Source organism: Cloeon dipterum, chromosome 3 (genome assembly GCF_949628265.1).
Source record: "Cloeon dipterum chromosome 3, ieCloDipt1.1, whole genome shotgun sequence".
Lineage (NCBI taxonomy): Eukaryota > Metazoa > Arthropoda > Insecta > Ephemeroptera > Baetidae > Cloeon > Cloeon dipterum.
The window spans coordinates 7575601-7600439 of NC_088788.1; the positions used below are offsets into that span (position 1 = coordinate 7575601).

Here is a 24839-nt window from a genome sequence, read left to right on the forward strand (position 1 = left end):
ACAGCTTTTCTTAATTTCTGGCCTGTGTTTAGTTCCAATTTAAAAATTGTATAATATTTATATTATTTTTTATAATTTATTAAAACGTACACAAAAATTACAGTTCATTGGCCTCCCTTAATGGACTGAAAGGGGTTGGACTCTACTCCAGTGTGTTCATTGCATTATAAATTTACCAAATCTTCACTCAAACAAGCGGGGAAAAACAGCTGAAAATTTAGAGCTGTTCAAAAACCTCAAATGGAAATCACTGCTGTGCTGCGCTGTTTCATATATTCGATTCGCTCCCAGTTTCATTTCTGCTTATTTGTTCACTTCCGTCCTTTCGTCCTCAATTTCGAGCATTGGCACAGCAGCCATCATCAGTTAGCAACCATCACTACTACAGAATGAAGCGCGTTCCTACGATCTTTCTAATTTTCTTTTGCTCGGCACTGCATATCGTGAGATTCATGTCTTTTTTTAATTCAAAATATTTCACAAGATGCAAATTAATTTTGACTATCAAATTTCGCTTAAATTGAACTTAGGCTGCCAGCTTTAATGTGGACAGGGAAGAGTTTGAACCAGGCGGAAACCACTCGATTTCAAAGCGTTCTACAGCGGCCAGAACGTGCAACGCAGAACTATATGAGGTAATACTCTATTAAATTCTCGTCCATATTTTTCCATTGCTCCAAATCGGCTAAAATACATCGTCAATTCGAGCAACATTGTTTCAAACAGGAAACGAAAGTCATTATATGATTCACGAAAGAGAGAGCTGTTGCAATAACGATTGAAATTCCATTTCAGGGGGCTCTACCGGCCATGTGCAATTTGCCGAGCGCGCAAAGAACCCTGCCAACGGAGGCAAGGAACTGCCAAACAAAGTGTATTACTTTAAATACATAAAATTGACACTTTTTATTTTAATTAAAAAAAAAAATAAAATTACAGTAAAAGCCAGAAGTTTGAGCACAGCTGAGGCTGTGGTATGTTAAATTCCCTGATTTGATCGAAAAACACCCTAAATATAAATTTCATTATATCAAAAGTGTCTCTGGGATTGTGCTTACAAAGACAGGAAGTTGGTGAGTTCCATCCAAACCAATTTGAAACAATTTAAACTCATAAAACAACAAATTGACAGACTACTTCGTCGGGAGCTCTTGACACAAAAGCCATCACTGCCGAGTTTACCAAAAGCCTGGACAAAACTTGGCTGCCGATTGCCACAGATGCGATCAAAACGTGCATCACTGACGCCAACAGTAAGCAAATCATTTTTGTTTAAACAGATTTGTGATTTGAATAAATTATACATAAACTTTTTGTTGATGTCTGTCTGTTTATACTTGATGTTTAAATAAAATGCGCAGAGGCGTCTGGTATGAAAATCACCACCGGATACGTGACGAAATGCAGAATGGCGTCTTACATGTTCAACACTTGCTACAGGGTGAAAATGCTTGATGTGAGAAAACTATTTTGTTTGGTTTTGGGGTTCCAAAGAACTAGAAATGTACTAGGATTTTTAAACAAAAGTTGATTTTGAACTTTCGCAATGTGATCTGCGGATAAGTTCGATTTTCCTTTGCAAAATTGGCTCGATTTTGCTATTCCTGAAAATCTAAAAGTCCGGAAAAATCAGAGATTTTCGTCTGCGTTAAAAATTTGCATGAGAATTATTGATTTAATCGGTTTAATTTTATCGATTTCTATTCTAATTTATTAATCAACGTGTTAAAACACATCTCAATTTGGCAGAAATGCCCGACCAGTGCTCAAACCAAGACCTTCTCGAGTGGTCGTAAATCGTTGTCTTCGTGCGACTTCGCGACCATCATCAAGCCAACTGCCGCCAAGGTTCATTCCGCGTCCTCCATTGTCGCGAAAGCTGCCACCGTAAAGTTGACGAAAACTTGCAACTCGGAATTGTATGAGGTAAAATCATTTCAAAATATATTCCTTTTTCTCTGTTTCGAACTCGGGTGGCTTCGATTTATTTCCTGTGCGAACAGGAAGTAAAATACATGCGTCACGAAATACAGTAGAGCGTTCTAGTTATGGATGTTTCGAAATTCGCTTTTTTCAGGGGCCTGTGCCGGCAATCTGCACCTTGCCAAGCTCGCAGAAAAGCGTACTTCCAGAGGCGACAAAGTGCCAAACAAAATGTAGATTTGGAAAATCCACTCAATTAAATCCACTAAATCGAAATAAAAAATTATGCAGTGAAGGCAAAAAGTTTTAGCACGGCTGAGCCTGTGGTACGTCGATAATTACATTTTTTTATATCTGATAAAATATTAAATTTTACTCTAGTGTTTGTGGGAGTGTGCTTACAAAGACAAGAAATTGGTGAGTCACGTTCAAGCCTGTCCGAATCAATTGATATTGATTTTAAAAAAAAAAATGTTAGACTACCTCAACGGGAGCTCTCGACTCGAAAGCCATCACAGCCGAGTTTACCAAAGGCATGGACAAGACCTGGTTGCCGATTGCAACTGACGCCGTCAAAACTTGTCTCACCGACGCCACAAGTGAGAACTTGCTTGCAGTTGAACGGAAATTTAAATTATTTCAATCATTTAAGCCCATTTTTTACGGTTTTAGCAATTAGTATATTGGATAATTTTTAAAACGCTGGTAATTTAATCCTATCCCTTAAGTGACTTATTTTGAATCATTAATGCATTTTGGAATTTAAGGGAATGCGCTAACTCATGCACCACTCAAATATTTATGTTATATCGTTAAAAAAATCACTCAACAAAATTTATATTTAATTTTTTTTATTAAGGTTTCTTTTTAATATAAATATGAAAAAAAGCTTATCAAGTTAAGGATTTTTGTATGTATATTTTGATAGTTTCAGGGCCATAAATAAATTTTTTGTCATTTTTTCCGATTTTCAGAGGCGTCCACAGCGAAACTTGCATCTGGATACGACACAAAATGCAAAACAGCTGCCTACATGTTCAATACTTGCTTCAGGGTGAAGCTCTTTGACGTAAGTCTTGCTTTTAATAAGGTGTCTATCATGGAAGGGTAGTTTTTGAAATTTAAAAGTTAAAATAATTAAATAGAAAAATTATTTCGAAACGACTTAATGATTTTTAACGCCAATCGAGGAATTAAAAGACGACTTTAAGTGACAAATGAGCTACTTTGTGAGTTAATGTTCGTTTTAATCAGCGGGGGCCAGATGTGCGATAAAATTGGTTCCCACTGCGCAGATCCAAGATGGCGTCTGAATGTGGGAAACAAAAAGCTCTCTTTGGATTGCCGTACGAGTGTCAAGAGTTTGTTTTTACGATCTAAAAGACACAATAAGTACAAGTAATGCAAATTATACGTCATAATATTGACCAAAACTTGGTTCTTTTCGCGCATTTCCACGTAGTGACCGTTTTTTCGCGCCATACTCCACCGGACGCCATCTGAGCGTCGCACGCTGGTTTTAATGTTCTGATTTTACTCTCATTTTTTGGCTAGATCCAGACAATGTTCGGTCGGTCTGTTCCCTTAAGGCAGTCAAGAAAAACTTATCATAAAACATGATTTTTTTGCACAATAATGCAGCGCATCATTGTAATTTTCCCCTGAACTATATGTTTTCATGCGCCCCTCCCTGCACTCGAAGAGTGAGGAGGAGGCAGTTGTACGCGAGCCGCGGAGTGAGGCGGAGGTTGATTTTAATAAACCCGAGTGCCAACAAATAGGAGTAGTTTGTATTATCCCTAGATCTCTCATTTGTAGTTAATTTGCAAGTTAGACTTAGGATTTGCAATTTGCGTAAAGCTCCTCTTTTGGCACTGCCCTTCAGGCAGTGTTGGAGGACCGAGGACACAACCATCCTCCCCATAGTGCGGAGGACTTGGTTAGTGTCCGGCTTGTGTCGTCGCGCCCCGACGAACTCAAGCTTAAGTTAGGGAACACGCTGCCGCCCCACGGGAGTGCGGCACGCGGTCCAGAAAGGCCAAATCCGGCAAGCACCAAGAGTGCTAACCGGCGTAGCGCACTAGCACAAGTCCCGAACCCTAGACCGGGCCGTGCGTTACATTTGGGGGCCTGTCCGCTGCGAGTACGGCACTCGTAGTTGAGACGAACCTTCCTCTGTCTTTTACTGGACAGCTGAAACGCCCATAAAGACTGCGCTCGCTGTAGAGCGTTAAGTTGAGTTTGGGCACCGCGCGTTATTAATTAACGGCGGTAACAGGAGTAAGCTCCAAAAGCTAAACTTAAGTTTGAGTCGCGAAAACCGACGAAGGCGAGATGGCCTCCAAGTCCACTGATCCCATGGGAGAATCAGTGGATTCTAATAACACGCTGACGGGAACCGGGGAGAGTTCTCGAGCAAATGATACAACTCATTTTACACTCCCAGGGTCTTACAATCAACCCTCGGGCGTGGATTTGCAATTGAATGTATACAAAAATGAAAATTCAAATGGCCTTGAGAAACTAGCGGCCTTACTCATGGATGCAAACATGAAACCTGAGGATTTATTTCAAAAATTGAACTCTGATCAGGCAAGGGCTCCAGGTGGCGTACAATTTCAAGCGACCTCAAGCCCCATTTCGAACCATTTTAATCATGGATTGCTTGGAAGAAATCAGTCGCAGCGCGGATCGATTCCGCTGACGGCTCCGCATGATACATTGTCAGGGACATTGCCGACATTCCAAGGAGCGCAAAGCGTCCCAAGCATTCAAGCAACATTGTACAAGCTGGCGAAAATTCCGGTGCCAACATTCTCGGGTCGAACAGATAAAAAATCCCCGTATGAATATGTGAGACAAATTAAATTGATATCTGTGGCACATGGAATTTCCCTGATTGAAATGGTAAAATACCGCCTGCCAACAGCACTTGTTGAAGAAGCAGCAAATTGGTTCGCCATATATGGAGAAATATTCCAGACATGGGAACAATTTGAGAGCGCGTTCATGCAAGAATATTGTGCACCAAATTATAAAGAGCAGCTTGCAAGGGATCTGGAAAAAAGATTCCAGCATGCTGACGAGCCTCCTTCCGTATTCTTGCACAAGATATACTTAATGTGCAAACAGATTGATTCCAATTACGGAGAAGGGGAAATCATTAAAAAGGCAATTTCTTTGCTTCACCCTGAATATCGGCGATTTATTGTCGGTAGGACATTTGCAACAATTGCTGACCTTGATGAGACACTCAAATTGGTCCAAGCTGAAATATACAGATCTCGCACTTACCGGCTTCCGCCACCAGCGGCCGAGTTTGCAGAGCCTGCGTTCGCTTACCAAGTCAGAAAGACGCCTCAAACACCATTGGTCCAGGCGCATGGCCGCCCTGGCAGTCAATCCATGAGTCAGCAGGTCACTCTAAATTCTCTAAACCCCAGACTTGGCAGGGGGCCTCACCCTGGCCCTCGTCCTTGGTATCAGGGACAACCTGGACAGGGACAAAGATTTCAGTATGGCCAGAGCCGCGGCGCAAATCAATATTTACCCGCCAGAGGAGGTTTCCAACCTCGCGCCATTAACCAGCCACAACGTCCTGCAGTCCAGGGTGCCGCAGGTCGTGGACAGCTGGCTTTGCCATGGAAATCAAATGGCCCACCTGGCGCAGCAGCCACAAGACAAAATGACCTGAATAAGCGCACAAGTCAGGGGAAACCTGCAACACAAAATCAAAATGCCAATCAATACAAAAGCAAACAACAGTTCAGGTCAAATTCAGCTGAAGTAAATGAACCAATTCCAGTAGGACAGGAGCAAACAGAAGATGCTGTTGACCAGCAGTATGAGTATGATCAAATGCAATATAATGATTATTACTATGATGAGCACTATTATTACCATCCATTTGATGAGTATGGTGCCACTCATGAACAGACTTTCGCTGCTGAGGAAAATTCTGAACCTGAAATTGCAGATGAGAATTCAAAAAACTAATCAGCGAGCCTGTCTCAACTCCTGTGCAAACTGAAAGAACAGAAAAATCTAGGCCCCATAATGGAAAAATTTCTCCGCGCGTGCGTAAGGACCAAATTAACAGAAAACTACAAAAGGCAGTTTTACAGAGACACATGCAATCTGAATCAAATCAACAATTAGCTGCCATCAAACCAGTTATTAAAGTACGCATATTAGGGAGAAGTTATTTAGCTCTTTTAGACACAGGATCAGATATTTGTATATTGGGACAGGCTACTTTTGAAAAGTTCAAAGGCAAAAATGCAACAGTGTGGCACACAAATAAAAAGATAAAAATGGTGAATGGATTAACTGACCTACTTGGCGGAATGTCTATCAAGATTCACACTCCTGCAGGGAGTTTTGTGCAGAATTTCTTCGCAGTTCCTGACAATTCAGATCAAATCTTATTGGGACGCGATTTCCTCTGTCAGGCAAAGATGGCAGTCACGCCAACAGGTTGGTTTAAGACAGACAACCCTTTAGTTGAGCACCCATTCGTCCAGTACAGTCCTTTGCAAAATAGAAAACAGTGTCAAAATGCAACACTCAATAATGAAAATTTACTAGAAAACTTACTTAGCAGGATAGAGAATGACACTGGTGGCCTCATAAAAAAGGTAGTGGCAGATTTCTACACCAAGGGCGTCTTTTCAGAAAAGCCTGGCCTCGCCAAAGGTGTAGAGCAAGTCCTCAAAGTGCAGGATGGACCACCTTTCCAAGCCCCTTTGAGACCTATGAGTGCAAAGATGAGAAAAATATTAGAGTTGAAAGTTAATGAATTAATTGAGGATGACATAATAGAGCCATCAACTTCTGATTTTCTTTGCGCTCCAGTTTTGATAAAGAAAAACAAGGACAGCAAGAAGGGAAAGGACAAAGAGCCACCTGACAAATCACTTGAGGAACAGGTTGAGGAAGAAGCAGACATGTTTCGACTTTGCATTGATTCGCGAGCTATTAATTCACGGTTGATTGGCGTGGAACCTTACAATATTCCACCTATGGACTATATATTTGCCCAGCTTGCCGGTGCCCGCTACTTTACTATACTTGATTTGAAATCTGGATTTTTTCAAATACCAGTACACAAGGATAGCAGGAAGTATTTAGCATTCAGAACACACAAAGGCTGTTTTCAGTATAAAAGAGCTAGTTTTGGAATTGCATCTACTCCATATACATTCCAGCGCTATATGGACAGTATTTTGGGGGAACTTTATTGGCAGAGCGCATGTTGCTATTTCGATGACTGTATAATTTTCTCTGAACACTTAGATGACCATGTAAGGCATTTGGCTGCAGTTTTAGAACGAATAAAAGAAGCAGGGCTTACAATTAACCCAAAGAAAGTAAAATTCGCTGCCACTGAGTTAAAAATACTGGGCCATATTGTCTCTCAGGGAGAATTGAAACAAGATCCAAGCAAGCTGAGCGCAATCAGAAATTTCCCAACGCCAAAAACCAAGAAACAGTTGCTCAGATTTTACGGCATGTGTGTTTTCCTCAAAAGTTTCATTCCAAGAATGGCGCTGATCGCGAAACCATTAACAAAACTGATGGGCGATTCGCCATGGCAATGGACAAAATTGCAAGAAGATGCATTTGAATCCCTAAAAAAGCAAATTTGCTCAGAAACCTGCACATTGGCATTACCAGACCTGAATAAAAAATTTACGATCATAACAGATGCAAGTAAAGTTGGTATTGCAGGATGCTTAATGCAAGAGCACAATGGCCAGCTAAAACCAATTGCATATACTTCCAGGGCGTGCACTAAGTTGGAACAGAATTTTTGTACAACTGAGTTGGAACTTTTAGCCATAGTCCATTCATGCATGAAATTTAACTCATATGTTGAATATGCGGAAGTAGAAATTCAAACTGATCACAGTGCAATCAAGGATATCTATTACATGACAGATGCCTCAGGTAGGGTAAAAAGATGGCTCATGAAAATTGCTCATTTAAACGCAATAATTACGTACCGGCGAGGAAAATCAAATCAGCTTGCTGATGCTCTCAGTAGAGCGCCAGACGAGACTGCGGTACCAATAAAAGCAGAGGAGGATTGGCGAGAACGCGAAATTCCACTTCATGAGCACAGGGAGGCCAAGTTGCGTTTCGACACCTGTGAAGTAGGATTGAATGGCCATCACTGCAGTCGCTGCTCCAACAGAGCGCCGCTGACGTTTTCTCAACCGAAATCTCCAGAGCCATCCTCAGGGACTTTCCTAGAAACAAAGCCAACAATTAGTCCATTGCAACACGAGAAACCACCTAAACCAAAAAATATACAGGGAGTCAGACACAAAATAAAAACAAAGATGAAAAAGGCAAACCCTTGGCCAAAGCAAAAGTTCATCTCCAAGCTAATATTCCCAAACAGGAGGAAAACTAAAAACGCAATTAACATCATTGATTCCTGCGTTGCACAGGTCACTGATTTCTCTCACATCCCGTTAACCATCCAAGAATGGAGTGATGAACAAAATAAAGATCCAGGGATAGTGATACTGAAGCAAAAAGTACGCAGGAATGAGAATAAAGTTTTCATGCTACAAGACATGAATTTGCTTTGCAAACCTTGCGGTGATAAACATCTTATTGTTGTACCTGATCACATGAGGAAAGCTGTTTTGCAGATCTGCCATGATTCACTTGTTGGTGGTCACTTTGGTGTTCAAAAAACAGCCCAGCGCATTTCAAATACTTTTTGGTGGAGAGGAATGCGGGACGATGTCCATGACTGGGTTCGCTCATGCGAAACTTGTCAACGGATAAAGCCTAGAAACCGGAAAAATTTCGGTTACTTCACCTCAAAACCAGAAAAAGGCGTGGGCCATGAAATAAGCATTGATGTTATAGGGAAGCTACCAAGAAGCTCTAGAGGAAATTGCTATGCATTAGTGATCCAGGATAATTTTTCCAAATGGCTAGAAATTTACCCACTAAGGTCAGCAACCTCCCAAGTGCTGCTGGATAGGGTGATTTCGTACATGTCAAGGAATGGTTTTCCAAAATGCATCAGATCTGACAATGCGAAAGCTTTTGTGAATAAACTGTGGAAGTCTGTTTTAAATTTCCTTGGTGTTCAACACAAAAAGAATGCCCCTTACCGACCCCAATCAATGATAGTTGAGCGCAGCAATAGAGAAATTAAATTAAGAATTAAAGCGTTCGCATTACAACACAAAAATTGGGATATGTATCTGGAATTGTTTGGGTTCTGCTTGCGCTCTAATGTTAATAACTCCACTAAGTTTACTCCAAATCTGTTACATTTAGGCCGGGAACTTGACAACCCGCTAGTACCCCACATTACGGATCAGTTGCAAAACTTTTCACCTGCATTACACGCGGCGAGATTGATAGATCAAATGCAAAAAGCACACCAAGCCGCGCGCACACACATATCACAAAGCAAACACAGGATGGCAAAACAATATAATAAAAGTAGAATGCCTCACCATTTTCAAATTGGAAATTTGGTCCTTCTTGATATTCACCCATTATCAAACGCAGCAACTAAATTCTCAGCAGGCCTCGCGGCGAAACGGTCGAGTACTATTTACCAAATTATTGATACTCTAGGTGACAATAGTTTCCGCCTGAAACCGATCGGTGTTAAAGATAATGGGAAAACTATTATTGCGAATGCCGACCAGATCACTCTGTATTCTAGCCGAGCATTTCATTTACTTTAAGTCCAAAAGACGCGTGAGCGGCAGGCACAATTGGTTTATTTTACACTTTTCAGTAATAATTTAGTCGAACAAAAACAAAGACAGTCGCCGGCATGAGCACCAATGTAAACAAACAATTGAATATGTGACGCCCACTATTTCCGTCTTCTAACTGGCCGCTCGTTATGCACTTTGTGCCAGCCTCTATGGATGACTAGACTGGCGCGCGATTTCTACCAAGACAGAGAAGTACATACAATAATTCTTGTATTTAAGTGGTGACCAGTGCGGCCGTATGCAGATTTTGTCTCAGCAAATTTTACCATTCAAACATTCAACATAAACGTTCCCGTTCCAAGTGAGTAGAACGCCCAATAGATTATTATCCAAGTATATCATGCAGTTTTCTTATAACAATTTAATATTTCTCTATGTTTTCAAAAAAAAAAATTAATAAATAAATAAAATAAAAAAATAAAAATAATGAAATAAAATAACTACCCTTCTCGTATATCTAAAAATTAATGATAGTATCAATTTTGTACCAATTCCGTGATTATCATCACACAATCCAAGAAAAGCCTCCCAAGATCATCAGCGTACGTGTTTCGTACAGGGAAAATATTTTCTCTTGTGCTCTTTACGAATTACCCTGATGTAGGACGCTCTGAAAAAACTGCAATTCAATTTTTTTTATTATTCTCAAGTTCTAAATTTCTGATATTAATATTTTATTTTCTAGCAGACACCGTTGATTCTCATCTTCCAATCGCTATGTTCCTTCTTCATCTCCAGCAGACAACACGACCACCAATTCCTTCAGATTCTCCATATGTTTCATTCCCCTGCCTGTTTCACCGTGTCCACCGGAGCCATACCAGAGCAGCACGACCTATACCGCCTGAGAACAACACCAGCCCCAACTTACGCGACCAGATTGTCACACCCAGTCGTCAACCACCAAAGTTCTTCAAAGTGCGCACCACGCCGACAACTTACGCTGATCAGCAGAGCAGCGTCCGTCCAGCGAGTTGCATCCACGAAGAAAATAATTTTCTCCCCATTTCCCCACTAAATAAGGCGCTGTTGTTTGTTTTATTCTTCCCTTCTCAACAAAAAAGGAACTAAAGGAGACTCTGAAATTAGTCCAGCCTGAGGCTGAGCTAATTTTTTTTTCTTTTTTTTTCTTTTTTGTTTCTTTTTTTTTACAACCTGAATGCAGCGCATCATTGTAATTTTCCCCTGAACTATATGTTTTCATGCGCCCCTCCCTGCACTCGAAGAGTGAGGAGGAGGCAGTTGTACGCGAGCCGCGGAGTGAGGCGGAGGTTGATTTTAATAAACCCGAGTGCCAACAAATAGGAGTAGTTTGTATTATCCCTAGATCTCTCATTTGTAGTTAATTTGCAAGTTAGACTTAGGATTTGCAATTTGCGTAAAGCTCCTCTTTTGGCACTGCCCTTCAGGCAGTGTTGGAGGACCGAGGACACAACCATCCTCCCCATAGTGCGGAGGACTTGGTTAGTGTCCGGCTTGTGTCGTCGCGCCCCGACGAACTCAAGCTTAAGTTAGGGAACACGCTGCCGCCCCACGGGAGTGCGGCACGCGGTCCAGAAAGGCCAAATCCGGCAAGCACCAAGAGTGCTAACCGGCGTAGCGCACTAGCACAAGTCCCGAACCCTAGACCGGGCCGTGCGTTACAATAATTCAAAAGAATGTAGTTAAAATCCTGAATCTTTTGTTACTAATGAACATCTTCAAGAGCTTAAAATTATTTTTATTTTTCCAGAGAAAAACCTTGTAATAATTTATTCCTCAAATAATGGTCGTGGAGTTCTTGCTGAAATTATAGACAATTTTCAGAAATGTCCTAAGAGCGCGCAGTCGAAAACTTACGCAGTGGCGCGTTCGGCGTTGGCCGCGTGCGACTACGCGGCAATCACCAAGTCGACGTCGCAGCTGGCCCACTCCGGGGTGGCTGCGCTGCAAAGTATGAAGAAGGAAGACCTGCAGAAGACCCTGGCGGCGGCGCAAAAGGACCCCAACTTAATGAAAAACGCGCTCGCCAGCGTGCCGAAAGATATGCTCAAATCGATCGACACCTCCAAGATCAACCTCAAAACGCTTGACGCGAGTTCTTTGACCGCTTTACTAGGAAAGTGAGGCGGCGTCTTGGTCCCCTTGAGTGGAACGGCGATTTGTCCACTCCATTAACTCAAATTTTATAGACAGTTGTTTGTCTGATTCGATATGTCCAAATTTTTCAAATAAACATTCTTGAATTCGATATTCAATGCATTATTCTTTTAAAGTTAAAACTAACCACCAGGCAGCAGCAGTTTTATTCACCCATTTTTTTTATGCTATAAAAATAATTAATACGATTTGTTGACTACAATTAGCAGCTGATTGTAATCAAACGAAATTTAATTTCAATAATTATGAAAGCTAGTTAAAATAACTTATGAGATTGCAGCTTTAAAAATAAGATTTTCCCATTTTTTCCTATGAGCATTTTTACTTTACCGGCCATTGTTTCGCTAAAATGGTATTTTTTGCATTAAACCATGGTCTTTTAATTTAAATTAGATAAAAAATTAGTGGGGATTTTCCGCATTATTTATAAATTATTTATTTTTTAAATAATTTCAAAATTTTGTATGAAAAGAGGACCCTCTTTGCCAAGATAAAATTAATCCGAATAAGTAATTTTTGAAATTCTCACCTCAAATCAAATAACTTGACTCCTGATTAGATTCATTTAGTAATTTTCAACACAATGACAATGTTATTTTCATGTTTATTCCTCCTTGCTGGTTATATCGAAGATTTTTTCACTTCCTTTCCAATTTATAATTTTCATTTTTTAAATAAGGAGTGATATATCTCTAGTATTCACTCTGGTACTTCATGAATGTGTGCACGCAGAGAGTGCGGAGACTGCGGAATATGAAATAATTTTTATTTTTTTAATGATACTTAATAGCCCAAAACACCTTTTTTCCCACAAGTTTTAGATCTCTTCAAGAGGTACCGAAATCTGGCAAGGAAATTTAGTCAAGAAGCGCTGTAAATTTAATTTTAACTGTAGTAAAGGTGATTATTTCACATTGTTGATCAAATTGGTACAACGACTGTAATACAACTTTGATCAACAACCGCTCATTGCAGTATGAAAGGATGATATATATATATGAAAATCGACCTTGCTTGGATCGTACTTTTCCATACATTGTTTACAAATGGCATTGCAACCAGTAATTAATATTTTATTTTAAATTTTTAATAAATCACGCGTTTTAAGGCCTACTAATCAACCCAATTTGGACCAATTAAATTAAAGGCGATGATTTTAAAAATAAATAGATTGCAACATGCACTGTTAATTCTCGCCACGAGGTAAGTCTCGTGAGTCAGAGTCGAGTGCAGTTCGTGGAAGTGTTGCATTATACACGCGAGTGGCGTGAATATGCAAATTGAACTTGAGGAGTGAATCGGCCGGCCGCTGCGTCAAGGATGCACGACAGGACGTCTGCTGCGGCTTGTTTTCCAACGCACACGCCGACGCTCAGCTGGCCCCTGCTTTCCTCCGAGACAGTCTATTTTACGTAACAACAATGAGGATATCCTCACCGCAAAGCCCAGGAAACATAATCGTGGAATTAAAGGCGCTTGAGTAGGATCATCAAACTCGGTTTTAAACGAATTTCTTTTTATTAATACAACGTTAATTAAAGAGAAATTTATAACCAAGAATTTAGAATCGATCTAAAAAATTTCCAGGATTATAATAATGAGAGAGTTGTTGTTTATTGCGGAAAAATCACAAATTTCAGCAATAAAAGATGCGTACCACGTGAAAACCTCGTGAGCTAAATTTGTAAAACACCCTGAAAACAAAAATGAAATAAATATTGTCTTAAAATTACCAAATTAATGGAAGTTTACCGCTTATAAGGTGCTCATTGGTCAAAGAATTAAAAATAAACATACACATTTTAATTGAATTTAATATACAGTCTCGTCTTTAACTTACGTGTGAGTGAGTGAGTGAGGGAGAGAGAAGGGGGTAAGGAGTTCTAGAATAAACATTTTCTCAGGCTTAAAAAACCCTACTCATTTCTCTTCTATTTTATTTTATAAAAAAATATTCACTTCTGTTAGCAACTTGGGAAGCTCTATTTTGGTCTGGTCATTATCATTAATTTTTTATTATTTATCCCATGTAAGGCCGGGTGTCGATTAAAATGATGGTCACTGACGCAAGTTAGAAAAACCGAATGGGATTTCCGACATAGCCACCGAGAGGTTTTTTCCGCTTGTTAGAATAACAAAAGCATTAGGGTTGGTTATTTTAAATGATCAAACAATTTTTCCTTTGCTTCCAATTTACTTTTGACTCGATCAAAACTGTCTAAATCCTGATAGCCCATTTGAAGATCTACATTGTCAGAGCGTAGAAGATTTGTCTGCAAAAATGATATATTTCAGGCTAAATGTAAACAAATAATAACGCTTTTGTCAACTTTGGATTATGAAAAATCAATTTAGCTATTTTAGCTATATTCATCAGAAATTCAGCTTCAAATCGCAAATTTCTCGTCGTTTTGGGTGCATTTTATTCAATTTTCATATTTTTTTTAGCAGAAATAAGTTCATCCCAAGGGAAATTTGCAAGTGAAACCATCAAAGCTATTTAAAAGAATGTTAAAGAAGCGCAGTATAATTGGCAAAATAATTGTTTAAATATTATATAAAACTGAATAAAATTTCAAACCCTAAAGATCATGCTAACAGCAGCAAAAGGCTCCGATTACAAAAGGGTTGGGGATGTTGGGGCTGTTGAACTGACGGTGACGTCAAAGTGGTCGCGGCGCAATGCTTAAAAACGCGGCGAGCGACCCGAGCGAGCCGAGTCAGCGCCATGTACACGTCCAAGCTGGTCGTCCTGTTCGCCACCGCCGCCGCACTCACTTCTGCACGTAAGTCCGACCTTCCTCAGCATGGTGCAAAACAGATTTTATAAAAGAAACACTTAAATTTTATGTCCGATCTAGTTAAATTAAAATTTCAGATTTCCCTGTCCCACCAAACGTGATTAAAAAATATTTTTACTGGAAATTCTCTTTCTTAATATAATAGCTCAGGGAATTCCAGGCTTTTTAAGTAATAAAAAATGATTCTCAGTTCAATTTTTTTCCTTTAAATGTGTAATTGTATTAATTAATGTTAATTTTACGCAGAAGTTAATTTTTTCCCTTAATTCGCAGAGCGATATGACCTGAACGAGGGAAGCGAATGCCTCAGCCCTGACAATAAGCCAGGGGTGTGCGTGTTTCTGCAGCAGTGTCCCCATCTGCTGTACCACGTGCAGCAATCGCGGATGCCAGGAGGCCAAAACTCGGTCCAACTGTTGCGGAGGTCGCTTTGTCGCTTTTACGGAAGAGACCCTGTCGTCTGCTGCGAGTCCACAGGTGGCTCGACGCCACCGACCAACGAAAATGACCTGTTAGTACTCAAAATCTTTTTATTTTTCATTTGATGCAGATGCAGAATAGAATATCATCGTTGATTTTCTTCCAGGTATTTAAAATACATGAGAAATTAAATTTTCGTAACATTCAAAATATGGATTTTTAATTTGTTACTTGTTTAAAAAATTAAAATTATTAAGGATGAGCGGTTCTGTTTGTTAAATAAGTTTCACGGTCTTTCTGTGGTTTCAAAATTTATCTGTTTATTCAAGGTCCTCCCAGGCAAAAACAGGAATTGTTGCGCACAAAAATATAAACCTGCTTCCAAAGAATTGTGGCGACACGTTCCACAGCAGTATCGTGGGAGGCAGAATGGCCGGCCTTACTGAACATCCCTGGCTCGCTGCCCTCGTGTACAGAACAAGTAAGATGTTTTAATATGTTTATTTAAAGATCAAAATAACCAGTTTTTAATTAAACTCGGTGCGGTTGGTATATAGACAGCAGGAATCCAACCGCAAGACCACGCAGAGTTGAAAAAAACCTGTTAGCTTTTATATAATATGCAATTGAATATTGTCTGTGACAAAGGTCAATGAAATTTATTCAATATTTTCACTTTATCTTTAATTGATGTATAAGCTCTTATAGTGTTCGAAGCTGCCAACAGATAGCGCCACCGTATACTTTCGTAATAAATTTAATTTTAAGGCACTTCCGCTACGATTTCAGACTCAATCCTGTCACTGTGCATTCTTCACTTAATTACATTTTCTTTTGACGTGCTGAAAACCAAAATCAGTCCATCCATTCGCCGTTGAAACGTTGGAAAAGATTTTATATTTCAAAAAATTGTTTTTCGTGATTCTACGGCGATTAGGTGAACCGATTTTGGTTTTCAGCACGTAAAAAGAAAGCATATTAAGTGAAGAATGCACAGTAGCTAGATTAAGTCAGAAATCACAGCGATGCCTTAAAATAAAAATTATTGCCCAAGAATACGGTGGTGCCATCAGTTGGCTGCTTCCAACACTAATGGCTTATTTAACTGGCTCTTTCAAAACAATTGAAATTTGGCCTTTAGTTTGTAAACAGTACTCTAAATTCATTCTAATTTTTTATTTTCCACATTAATAAAATTATTGCTTTCACAGGAAATGGCCAGGAGGTGCTGTGCGGCGGCGCTTTGATCAACAATCGCTACGTGCTGACGGCGGCCCACTGCATCAAAGTGCCGTACGGCAATCAATTGTAATTTGTATCCGTGAATAATTCAAATCATATTAAAAAAATTGAATTCCTCAGGGTTTCGGTGCGGCTAGGCGAGCACAATTTGGTGACAGAGAAGGACTGTTATAAAGACGCCAAGGGTGTGGAGAAATGCGCCGATCCACCGCTCACGGTGCTCGTCGAGAGCGCCAAAGCGCACGAAAAGTACGGCGGCGTCGACAGGTTCAACGACATCGGCCTCGTCAGGCTGGAGAGAAACGTGCCTTTCACAAGTAAAAATCGGAAAATAGCTGAATATAGTTAACATATATTTCAATTATTATTTTTATTTTATTTTGACTCATAAATTCGTCAATTGTAATTAACATAAGAAAATATTAATTTCGCTTCAATTGATTTCACAGATTACACAAAGCCGGTGTGCCTGCCCTTATCGGATACCCTGCTAAAATCGAGCTTCGCAGGATCCATCCATGAAATTGCTGGCTGGGGACGCACTGAAAATTGTAATTTTTTAACTTAAATTGTTTAAGAATCAGCATTCTGATTATGGTACAATTTTCTAGCGTCATCGAGTGATGTTAAGCTGAAAGTAAGCCTTAGAGTCTTCGAAAACGACCGATGTGCCGCCCAATACCGGGTTTTGTACCCTAGTGTAAAGTTGGACTCGAGTCAGTTGTGTGCCGGTGGAGAACAGGGTAGGGATTCGTGCAGTGGTGACAGTGGGGGCCCCCTCGTCGCCCAGAATGGAAAATGGTATTTTTTTATATTCATTTTTATCCATCTTTAAAGGTGATATTTTTACAGGTTCGTGACGGGAGTTGTGTCATATGGACCGCGGAACTGCGGCACGCAGGATTTACCTGGAATTTACACCAGGGTCACTTCCTTCCTGCCCTGGATTTTGGACAACCTCAAACCCTGATGCTTTTTCGTATGTTTTTTTGCTATGTAAACACTGTTCTACTGATGTTAAAAGGGTCATGGGGATATTATAAGAAGGTCGGCTATGTTTTTTTGTGTGTGTCTGATTTTTTAGAAAACAAACTACTAATGAATTACGTAATTTGAAGATTTGTGACAACTTAAAACTGTCTGAAACCGTCTAACTGCATTTAAGAGTGAACTGGCAAATATTGAAATTTTCAAAAGTTTCTCTTTATGAGTTCTAAAGAAAAAATGTTAATTTATTAACGTTGAAATTTGATTTGTTCGGACCAGTGGGATCCAGATATGCGACAAAATTGGTTCGCACTGCGCAGATCCAAGATGGCGTCTGATTGTGGGAAACAAAAAGCTCTCTTTGGATTGCCGTACGAGTGTCAAGAGTTTGTTTTTGCGATTCAAAAGACACAATTAGTACAATTAATGCAAATTATGTCACAATATATTGACGAAAACTTGGTTCTTTTCGCGTGAACGTTTTTTGCGCCATACTCCACCGGACGCCATATCTGCGCGTCGCACGAATCTAATCCCCGCTGGTTCGGACGAAATTTTACAATTTAGCATACTATATCCTCTGAAATGTTCACAAAATTTGTAACATTTTGACGAATATTTTTCAATTTACTGTTTTTGTGATCCGAATTTCAATTTCAAATTTTCCTTTATTTATTAAGTGGAAATATTTACAATGACTTTTGAATGGTTGTCAAGATCAAATTTAAGAAATATCATCGCATTACAAAAACCGAGATAATTGATGATTTATAAGCCATTTTTCATTCAGAAATATTTTCCCATAAAATTTGTACCCTACAAGTGAGCAAATACCTTTAAAAAGGTATTGGACATTTATTTGGACCGAGGGAAATCCCAATTTAGATTAATTTCCATATAAAATAACTTACATTTTTTCTTGTAAATATCTAAATCCTAACTAAGATAATAAACTAAGGGAATAAAATTTTGTGTAAAATTACAGTACTGCAAAAAACATAAAATGTGATTTAATCGGCAATAAAAAAATAACAGACTAAACCTAAAAGGACGTGTTTTTTCAACCAAAAATGGCACAAAATCATCTGCTAATATGGATTAGATACAAATACGGGCAAACCTTTAATTGACAAAAGATAAGTTTTTGTAATTTAGAATTGCACAAGCAGCGTTTACACAATTAACGTCAAACTGGACCTGACAGAATAAAATGGAGAAAGCATCGCTGACAATTATTTTAATAAAAAACAAAAACAGAACAGGTCATTTTCTGACGTGCATTTTCTAATAAGCTTATCTGAAATCTTGAGTACAAGATAACAATTAAAATGACTAAGAGACCGTGCAAAATAGTACTCTGTGTTAAGACAAAATTTATCTTCAATATAAACAGAGCATACAAATTTGTTTAAAAATATTATTTAACCCTCAAAGCATAATAATATATAATTTTGCCCTGTGAATAATCCTGAAGCGTTAAAATAATTAAATGATGTTTAAAATAACTTTAAAATTGCGGAAATTGCACTTAAACTTGCGAAATTAAGTAACCAAACTATTTTAAATATCTCAAGTGTAATTTCCGCTCTGCTTATTTATCAATAAAATAATTTGGAAACATAAATAATGATTTTCTTACTAAAAAATGTACACCCATGGGATATTGTATCACGCAGAGAAGAATAATTGATCGTTAGTAATTAATCAGATTTAATTTAAATCCTTTATACCCTAAGATGGCGAAGAATTTAACCTTTCCCTTTTACGGCGAGTGACGATTAGGAGGATGCCAACAGACTCGCGGCATTGTCCAGCGCAAAGAGACAAATTAATCGCGCACGGGATTTCCGAGAGACCTATGGCCGGCGAAGAATTTACCGCTTTCAACACACTCACACACACACACGAAACCCGATGAAAAAGCACCTTGCGAGAAGACGTGAAAGAGATATCGCATGATTTCGAGAAGGCCTTGCCGGCCAGTTCCGTTTACTCAAGGGTTGGGGGCGTCAGGGCTGCTGAATGGAGGGTGACGTCACAGCCAGTCACAGGCGCGCGCGGCGGCGGTCTGGGTTCCCCCCCAGGTGGCGCCGCGGCGGCACTTAAAACGGCGGCGTGTGGCAGGAGCGAACCGAGTCAGCGCCATGTACACGTCCAAGCTGGTCGTCCTGTTCGCCTCCGTCGCCGCTCTCACCTTGGCACGTAAGTCCAACCTTCCTCTCAGTCCAAATAACACCTGGCTCTAGGTCAAAGGCACGTCACGATCGATCCTTTTAAATTATTTCGTGCCAGTTGCCAATTCACGATCTCGAAACAGTTCTGTAAAAATGGGAGCAATTTAATTTTAAGACTAAATTGCTATTTTGAAATTTTGTTTCTTTCAATTTGAACTTGGGTGTTTTATTTTAAAAAATGCTTGAGCAGCCCAAGCCGCATTTTGTTTATTTTTCTTTTTTATATCTGCGGAAAATTCTGCTTGGAACCGGTTTTATTGATGCACTCAGAGCGAACAGAATAAGAGAAGGAGCAGTTAATTCATAAAGGGTTTTTGTGTCACTGTGTTTATTTCAAAATAGATTTTAGATTCGCTGTGGAACTTTCTCACAGCGAACACACAAATTTTAGTGTTGCAAAAATCTCTCAACAATTGATGCGAAATTAAAAAAAACAGCCTTTTGTTGAAGGTTGCTGGGAAATGCGCCACCACAGAGATGTATATGTATTATTTCATAATCTATTTATAGGAAATCTCCTGTTTTTTTCCGATTAGATGATTGTTGGTAATTTAAAATTCCACTGCTTAGATGTTTTCATTTACACGCGTGACGTGTTCTTTTAATTGAAAGATATTGTCTTTGTATTTTTAATTTTTTTAAGCGTTTTAATCTCGAGAAGCTTCTATTTGTTACAATAATTCTCTTTAATAAAAAATTTCGAGCTAAAAATCTACTTTAAACATGATTCGGAAGCGACAAAAAACCGACCGCAGAGCATTATTCATCTCTTTGATGTGTCCGCAGAAACCCTGCTTTCTGCTCGAAACCGGTTCGTAATTGCTCAGGAAGATGAGAGTGAGGGACGCGCAGCAATTTATTTTCTGTGTAAAATGATTCACAACACTGCACTCTCATCCTTTCATAATTTCGGCTTTTTCGTTTGAAGATTTAATAATTTTTTAATTCAAGTTCTTACAAATCTTCTCTCAAGAAGCAAAAAGTAGCTTTTTTTCTTCTTGTTTAATCGATTTTAATGAAGGTAGTACTAATTTAGGCGACTATGTGTGTACAAATCAGGTATTCCAGCAAATTTTATTTAAAACGAAAAAGATTTTTTAATTTAAATCATTTCCCCGCGGATTCAACGTTTGGTTAAAAGCTTTTAAATAAAAATAAATTTACCAATAATTTTCTCCCTTTTCAGAGCGGTATGACCTGGGTGAGGGAAGCGAGTGCTTCAGCCCTGAAGGGTCGCCAGGAGTGTGCACGCAACTGCGGCAGTGTCCAGCGCTGTTGGCTCATCTGGATCGATCTCGGCGTCCCGGCAACCAAAACTCGATCCGGCTGCTGCAGCAGTCGCTGTGCGGCTTCGACGGTAGCAACCCCGTCGTCTGCTGCGTCGGACGCGTGTCCGGTAACAGTCCCAGCGGCTCCTCACGACCCGGTGGGCCTGGCAAACTCGTTGTTTGGACACCAAAACCCAACAATGCCCAGTAAGTATACCACAATTAATTAACTTTCTTTAAATATGTGCTACATAATTTTATCTAAAAATATAACTTTTATATTAATAATTTTAATTTAATTAAAAATTATTACATTTCTATTTGTAGGATATTTTAGATTAAAATATTTAGCTATATATTTTATAAAATTTGAGATGCACTTTGCGAGAGATAGTCAAAGTCAATTTAAATAAATATTAATTCTTTTAATACTTTAAATAATATCTTATCCATGTCTCATTATCTCCTAAACGTTAACGTGTTTGATATACACTCGATATACGTGCTAATAATAATTAATTAATAACGGATACCTTATGCTGTGAGATGCACGTTTCTTTAATTTTGCTCTTTTATTTTTCTTCACGATTTTATTCATTTTTTTATGAAATTTAATCTTATTTGGACTAGTAAACAGAAATTTCTGTTAAAATGAATCGAAAATATTTAACCCAAATTAAAATACAATTCTTTAACAAGTTCAAACTCAAATCAATTACAATTATTTTCTGTTTTTTTCTTCAGATCTCCATCGCCGGCTAAAACAGGCATTTTGGCGCACAAAAACGCAAATCTGCTTCCAGTGGATTGCGGCGATTCGTTCCACGTCCGAATCGTGGGCGGAAGAAAGGCCGACATGGGCGAACACCCCTGGCTCGCAGCTCTCGAGTACGAAACGAGTGAGTAAATCAGTCAAGATTTTATGATTTTAAATTTATTTCTTAATAAAAATCCGTGCTATCGCAAACAGACATCCGGCCGCAAAACCACGGTGTTGAAAGACATCAACCGACACTTGCTGGCTCATTTCTTGTAATTTGAATGTGTGTCACTTGACAAAAGGTCAATGGAACTTAACATTTTTAATTTCAGTAAAACTTAAGAGGGATTTGAATTTGAAGACCGTCTTTCATGAAGTTTCTGAGCACACCAATCGATTCTTGAGGGTCAAATTGGGCAAAGTGGATATTTTTGCCGACCAAAAAGTGCAGCGCGACGTGCGTAGCACAAGTAGAACTTTTTTTTCCCGCCAAAACGATAGAGGAACCTATATGCGAGAACTGCGCATGCGTCAGAACTGGTGTGGCGTCACGTCAGCTGCTAGCAGCCGGTGGTCGGCGTGTGCAAGCTCTGACGCATGCGCATTTCTCACTTAAAGGTTCATATTTTTGGCGGTAAAAAAGTTCTACTTGTGCTACGCACGTCGCGCTGGACTTTTTGGTCGGAAAAATATCCATTTTACCTATTTCGACCCTCATGAATCGATTGGTGCGCTCAGAAACTTCGTCAAAGACGGTCTTTAATATTTTTTAATTTAAATTATTAATTGTTTATGGTGGTAAATTTATGCTAATTTTAGTGCTACAGTCCTATTCTAAATTTTAGGAAATTATATTTAATTAAATCAAATTCTGCCACAATAGGAAGAGGCCAGCAGGTGCTGTGTGGTGGTTCCCTGATCAACGAGCGCTATGTCCTGACGGCGGCCCACTGCATCCAAGTGCCGTACGGCAATAAATTGTAATTTCACACCGTGAATAATTAAAATCATATTAATAATGAAATTCCTCAGGATTTCAGTGCGGCTAGGCGAACACAATTTGGTGACGGCGAGGGACTGTTATAAAACCGCCAAGGGTGTGGAGAAATGCGCCGATCCGCCGCTCTCGGTGCCCATTGAGAGCGTGAAGGTGCACGAAAAGTACGGCGGCGTCGACAGGCACAATGACATTGGCCTCATCAGGCTGAAGAGGAAGGTGCCTGCCACAAGTACGAAATGGAAATTAAATTATTAACAAAAAAAGATAAATTAATTGCTAAAAATTTATCAGCTCCTGCATAATAAATTCAAATTTTTATTAAATATTGGAGGATTGTTAACGGACCCTTAAAAGACATGACCATAACGTGAATTTTCACTTTTAATTTCACAGGTTACGTAAAGCCGGTGTGCCTGCCCTTGTCGGATAACCTGTTCAGATCAACCTTCATTGGATCTAACCAAGAAGTTGCTGGCTGGGGACGTACCGAAAATTGTGAGTGTTTTATTATGATCAATTATATCATCTAGAAAAATCTTGGAACGTAATTGTCTCATTGGCCCATAGCGATACTTTAGTTTTCAATGACATTTAATATTCAAGGCCAGATTTCATACAAAAATTCATTACTCATTCCTTATGCCAGCTGTCAGTTACGCAAATTGGAAGGTAGCAGACCAATAAATTGCACCGCTTTGTAATTTTAAATGCACAGATCTATCCATGCTATTTAAAAATCCTTAGAAAATGATTTTCACGAGTTAATTTGAATGAAAACATAAATTTAATCCATTTCCCGTTTAATGTAAATAATTCTTCGTTGCCTGCACAATTTTTCGATACATGTTTTCTAAAAAAAATGTTTCGTACAGCAAATTTTATAAAATTCAATTTTTTTGTCAATTATCTAGCTCCTTCAAGCGATGTAAAGCTGAAAGTGGGCCTTTCCGTTATGGAAAACGAGCGGTGTGCAGCCCTGTACCGCGGTCCGCACCCTGAGGTGAAGCTGGACTCGAGCCAATTGTGCGCCGGTGGCGAAAAAGGAAAGGACTCGTGCGGCGGTGACAGCGGCGGCCCCCTCGTCTTCGCCAGGGAAAACAAATGGTATCTTTTCCTGGTTTTGCTCTCCTCGAAATAGATCTGAAGGTTGATTTCTGCAGGTTCGTCACGGGAGTTGTGTCGTATGGACCGCGGAACTGCGGCACGCAGGATTTACCTGGAATTTACACCAGGGTCACCTCCTTCCTGCCCTGGATCATGGACAATCTGAAACCCTGATTTATTTGGAGTTGATTAATTCTTTGTAAACTAAAGAGCGAATGATATTTAAGGCGTGAATGCGAGCATGTTTTTAAATAAATCATATCCAGGTTTAAAAATAAATAAATTATTTTATTTCTAATGAACTTTTTGCATGACATTCCTCTCTTCTGACGCTTCTACAATAGAGTGGAAATATTGAAACGGACAATGCGTCAAGTGAGTCTGGGAAGAATGATAGGAATCGCGCGCGGTGATGCAACTGGAGGAAAATTCCGTTAAAACAAGGCAGGTGCTGCACTCAGCGTGTCCGTGAACTTGGCCGTGATTCGTTTTTTATTGGCAAGTTCCGCGAGTGTGATGCTAATTGACCTCAAGCGTCGCCAGCCAAGAGATCATAACTTTGTCTCTTCGCGCGCGCATAATGAAGATCAATAATAAAAAATGTTTCCTCCTTTGATTCTCTGAAGCAGTGACGCCTCTGTGTTAATGTTAGCACTCATCCGACTGTAAATAATGGTGCTCAAGGTGCATTAAGATGAAAATGAAAAGCAAATAATTGTATCTTTTATATCTGAACAATTTTACACATAATGATCCCCTCTTTGACAGTTAGTTTAATTAACTATTTATATTTCACATGAGCTAAACGACTATAAATATATATACAAAATCTTTCAATGCAATCTGTTTAATTATTAAATATTTATATAGAGATAAATTGAAAATTGAAAATTTTCAAATAATTTTAAATTGAAATAATATAAAAAATATTAAAACTAAAAAAGTTTAAATATTTAACTATTAATTAAATAATTTTTATTAATATTAACAAAATTAATTTTATTATACTTAAATCACAATATTGTAGCTAAAAAACTATTTTAATTTAATTTAAAATAAACATAAAAGTATTTAATGCAAACCAAAAACCATAATTAAATTTCAGTTAATTTTTACTTTCTAAATACATTAATCTTTAATTTAATTTCCCGCAAAATAAAATCAATTTTCGCGTCTCCATCTCTAGGAACACCCTTCGGCA

General features: G+C 39.0%; 3 protein-coding genes and 1 long non-coding RNA gene across 4 annotated transcripts; 3 read left to right on the forward strand and 1 right to left on the reverse strand.

Annotated features, from left to right (window-relative positions):
- Nucleotides 1–358: 358 nt before the first annotated feature.
- On the forward strand, nt 359–11908 carry LOC135940628 (uncharacterized). The gene is made up of 14 exons (XM_065485600.1): nt 359–443; nt 531–635; nt 796–874; nt 940–974; nt 1038–1073; nt 1133–1253; nt 1362–1456; nt 1750–1926; nt 2078–2156; nt 2215–2249; nt 2305–2340; nt 2402–2522; nt 2898–2992; nt 11490–11908. The coding sequence occupies exons 1-14, from the start codon at nt 390–392 to the stop codon at nt 11787–11789; spliced, it is 1368 nt and encodes a 455-aa protein (XP_065341672.1). The 5' UTR covers nt 359–389; the 3' UTR covers nt 11790–11908.
- Nucleotides 4705–10043, reverse strand: LOC135940629 (uncharacterized). Its single transcript, XR_010574907.1, has 7 exons — nt 9411–10043; nt 8557–8727; nt 7929–8174; nt 6520–6675; nt 5824–6453; nt 5474–5641; nt 4705–5416 (listed from the first exon to the last, which is right to left on the reverse strand). It is a non-coding gene; the product is annotated as an uncharacterized LOC135940629 (long non-coding RNA).
- A 2576-nt stretch (nt 11909–14484) lies between the features above and the next one.
- On the forward strand, nt 14485–17345 carry LOC135939653 (CLIP domain-containing serine protease B9-like). Its single transcript, XM_065484140.1, has 8 exons — nt 14485–14608; nt 14897–15134; nt 15373–15524; nt 16255–16351; nt 16406–16602; nt 16735–16836; nt 16897–17086; nt 17138–17345. Exons 1-8 carry the CDS (start codon nt 14551–14553, stop codon nt 17253–17255), a joined length of 1152 nt encoding a protein of 383 aa, XP_065340212.1. The 5' UTR covers nt 14485–14550; the 3' UTR covers nt 17256–17345.
- Nucleotides 17346–19354: 2009 nt separating this feature from the next.
- On the forward strand, nt 19355–23911 carry LOC135939652 (CLIP domain-containing serine protease B9-like). The gene is made up of 8 exons (XM_065484139.1): nt 19355–19474; nt 20693–20981; nt 21519–21673; nt 22418–22514; nt 22567–22763; nt 22928–23029; nt 23446–23638; nt 23695–23911. Exons 1-8 carry the CDS (start codon nt 19417–19419, stop codon nt 23810–23812), a joined length of 1209 nt encoding a protein of 402 aa, XP_065340211.1. The 5' UTR covers nt 19355–19416; the 3' UTR covers nt 23813–23911.
- Nucleotides 23912–24839: the final 928 nt, after the last annotated feature.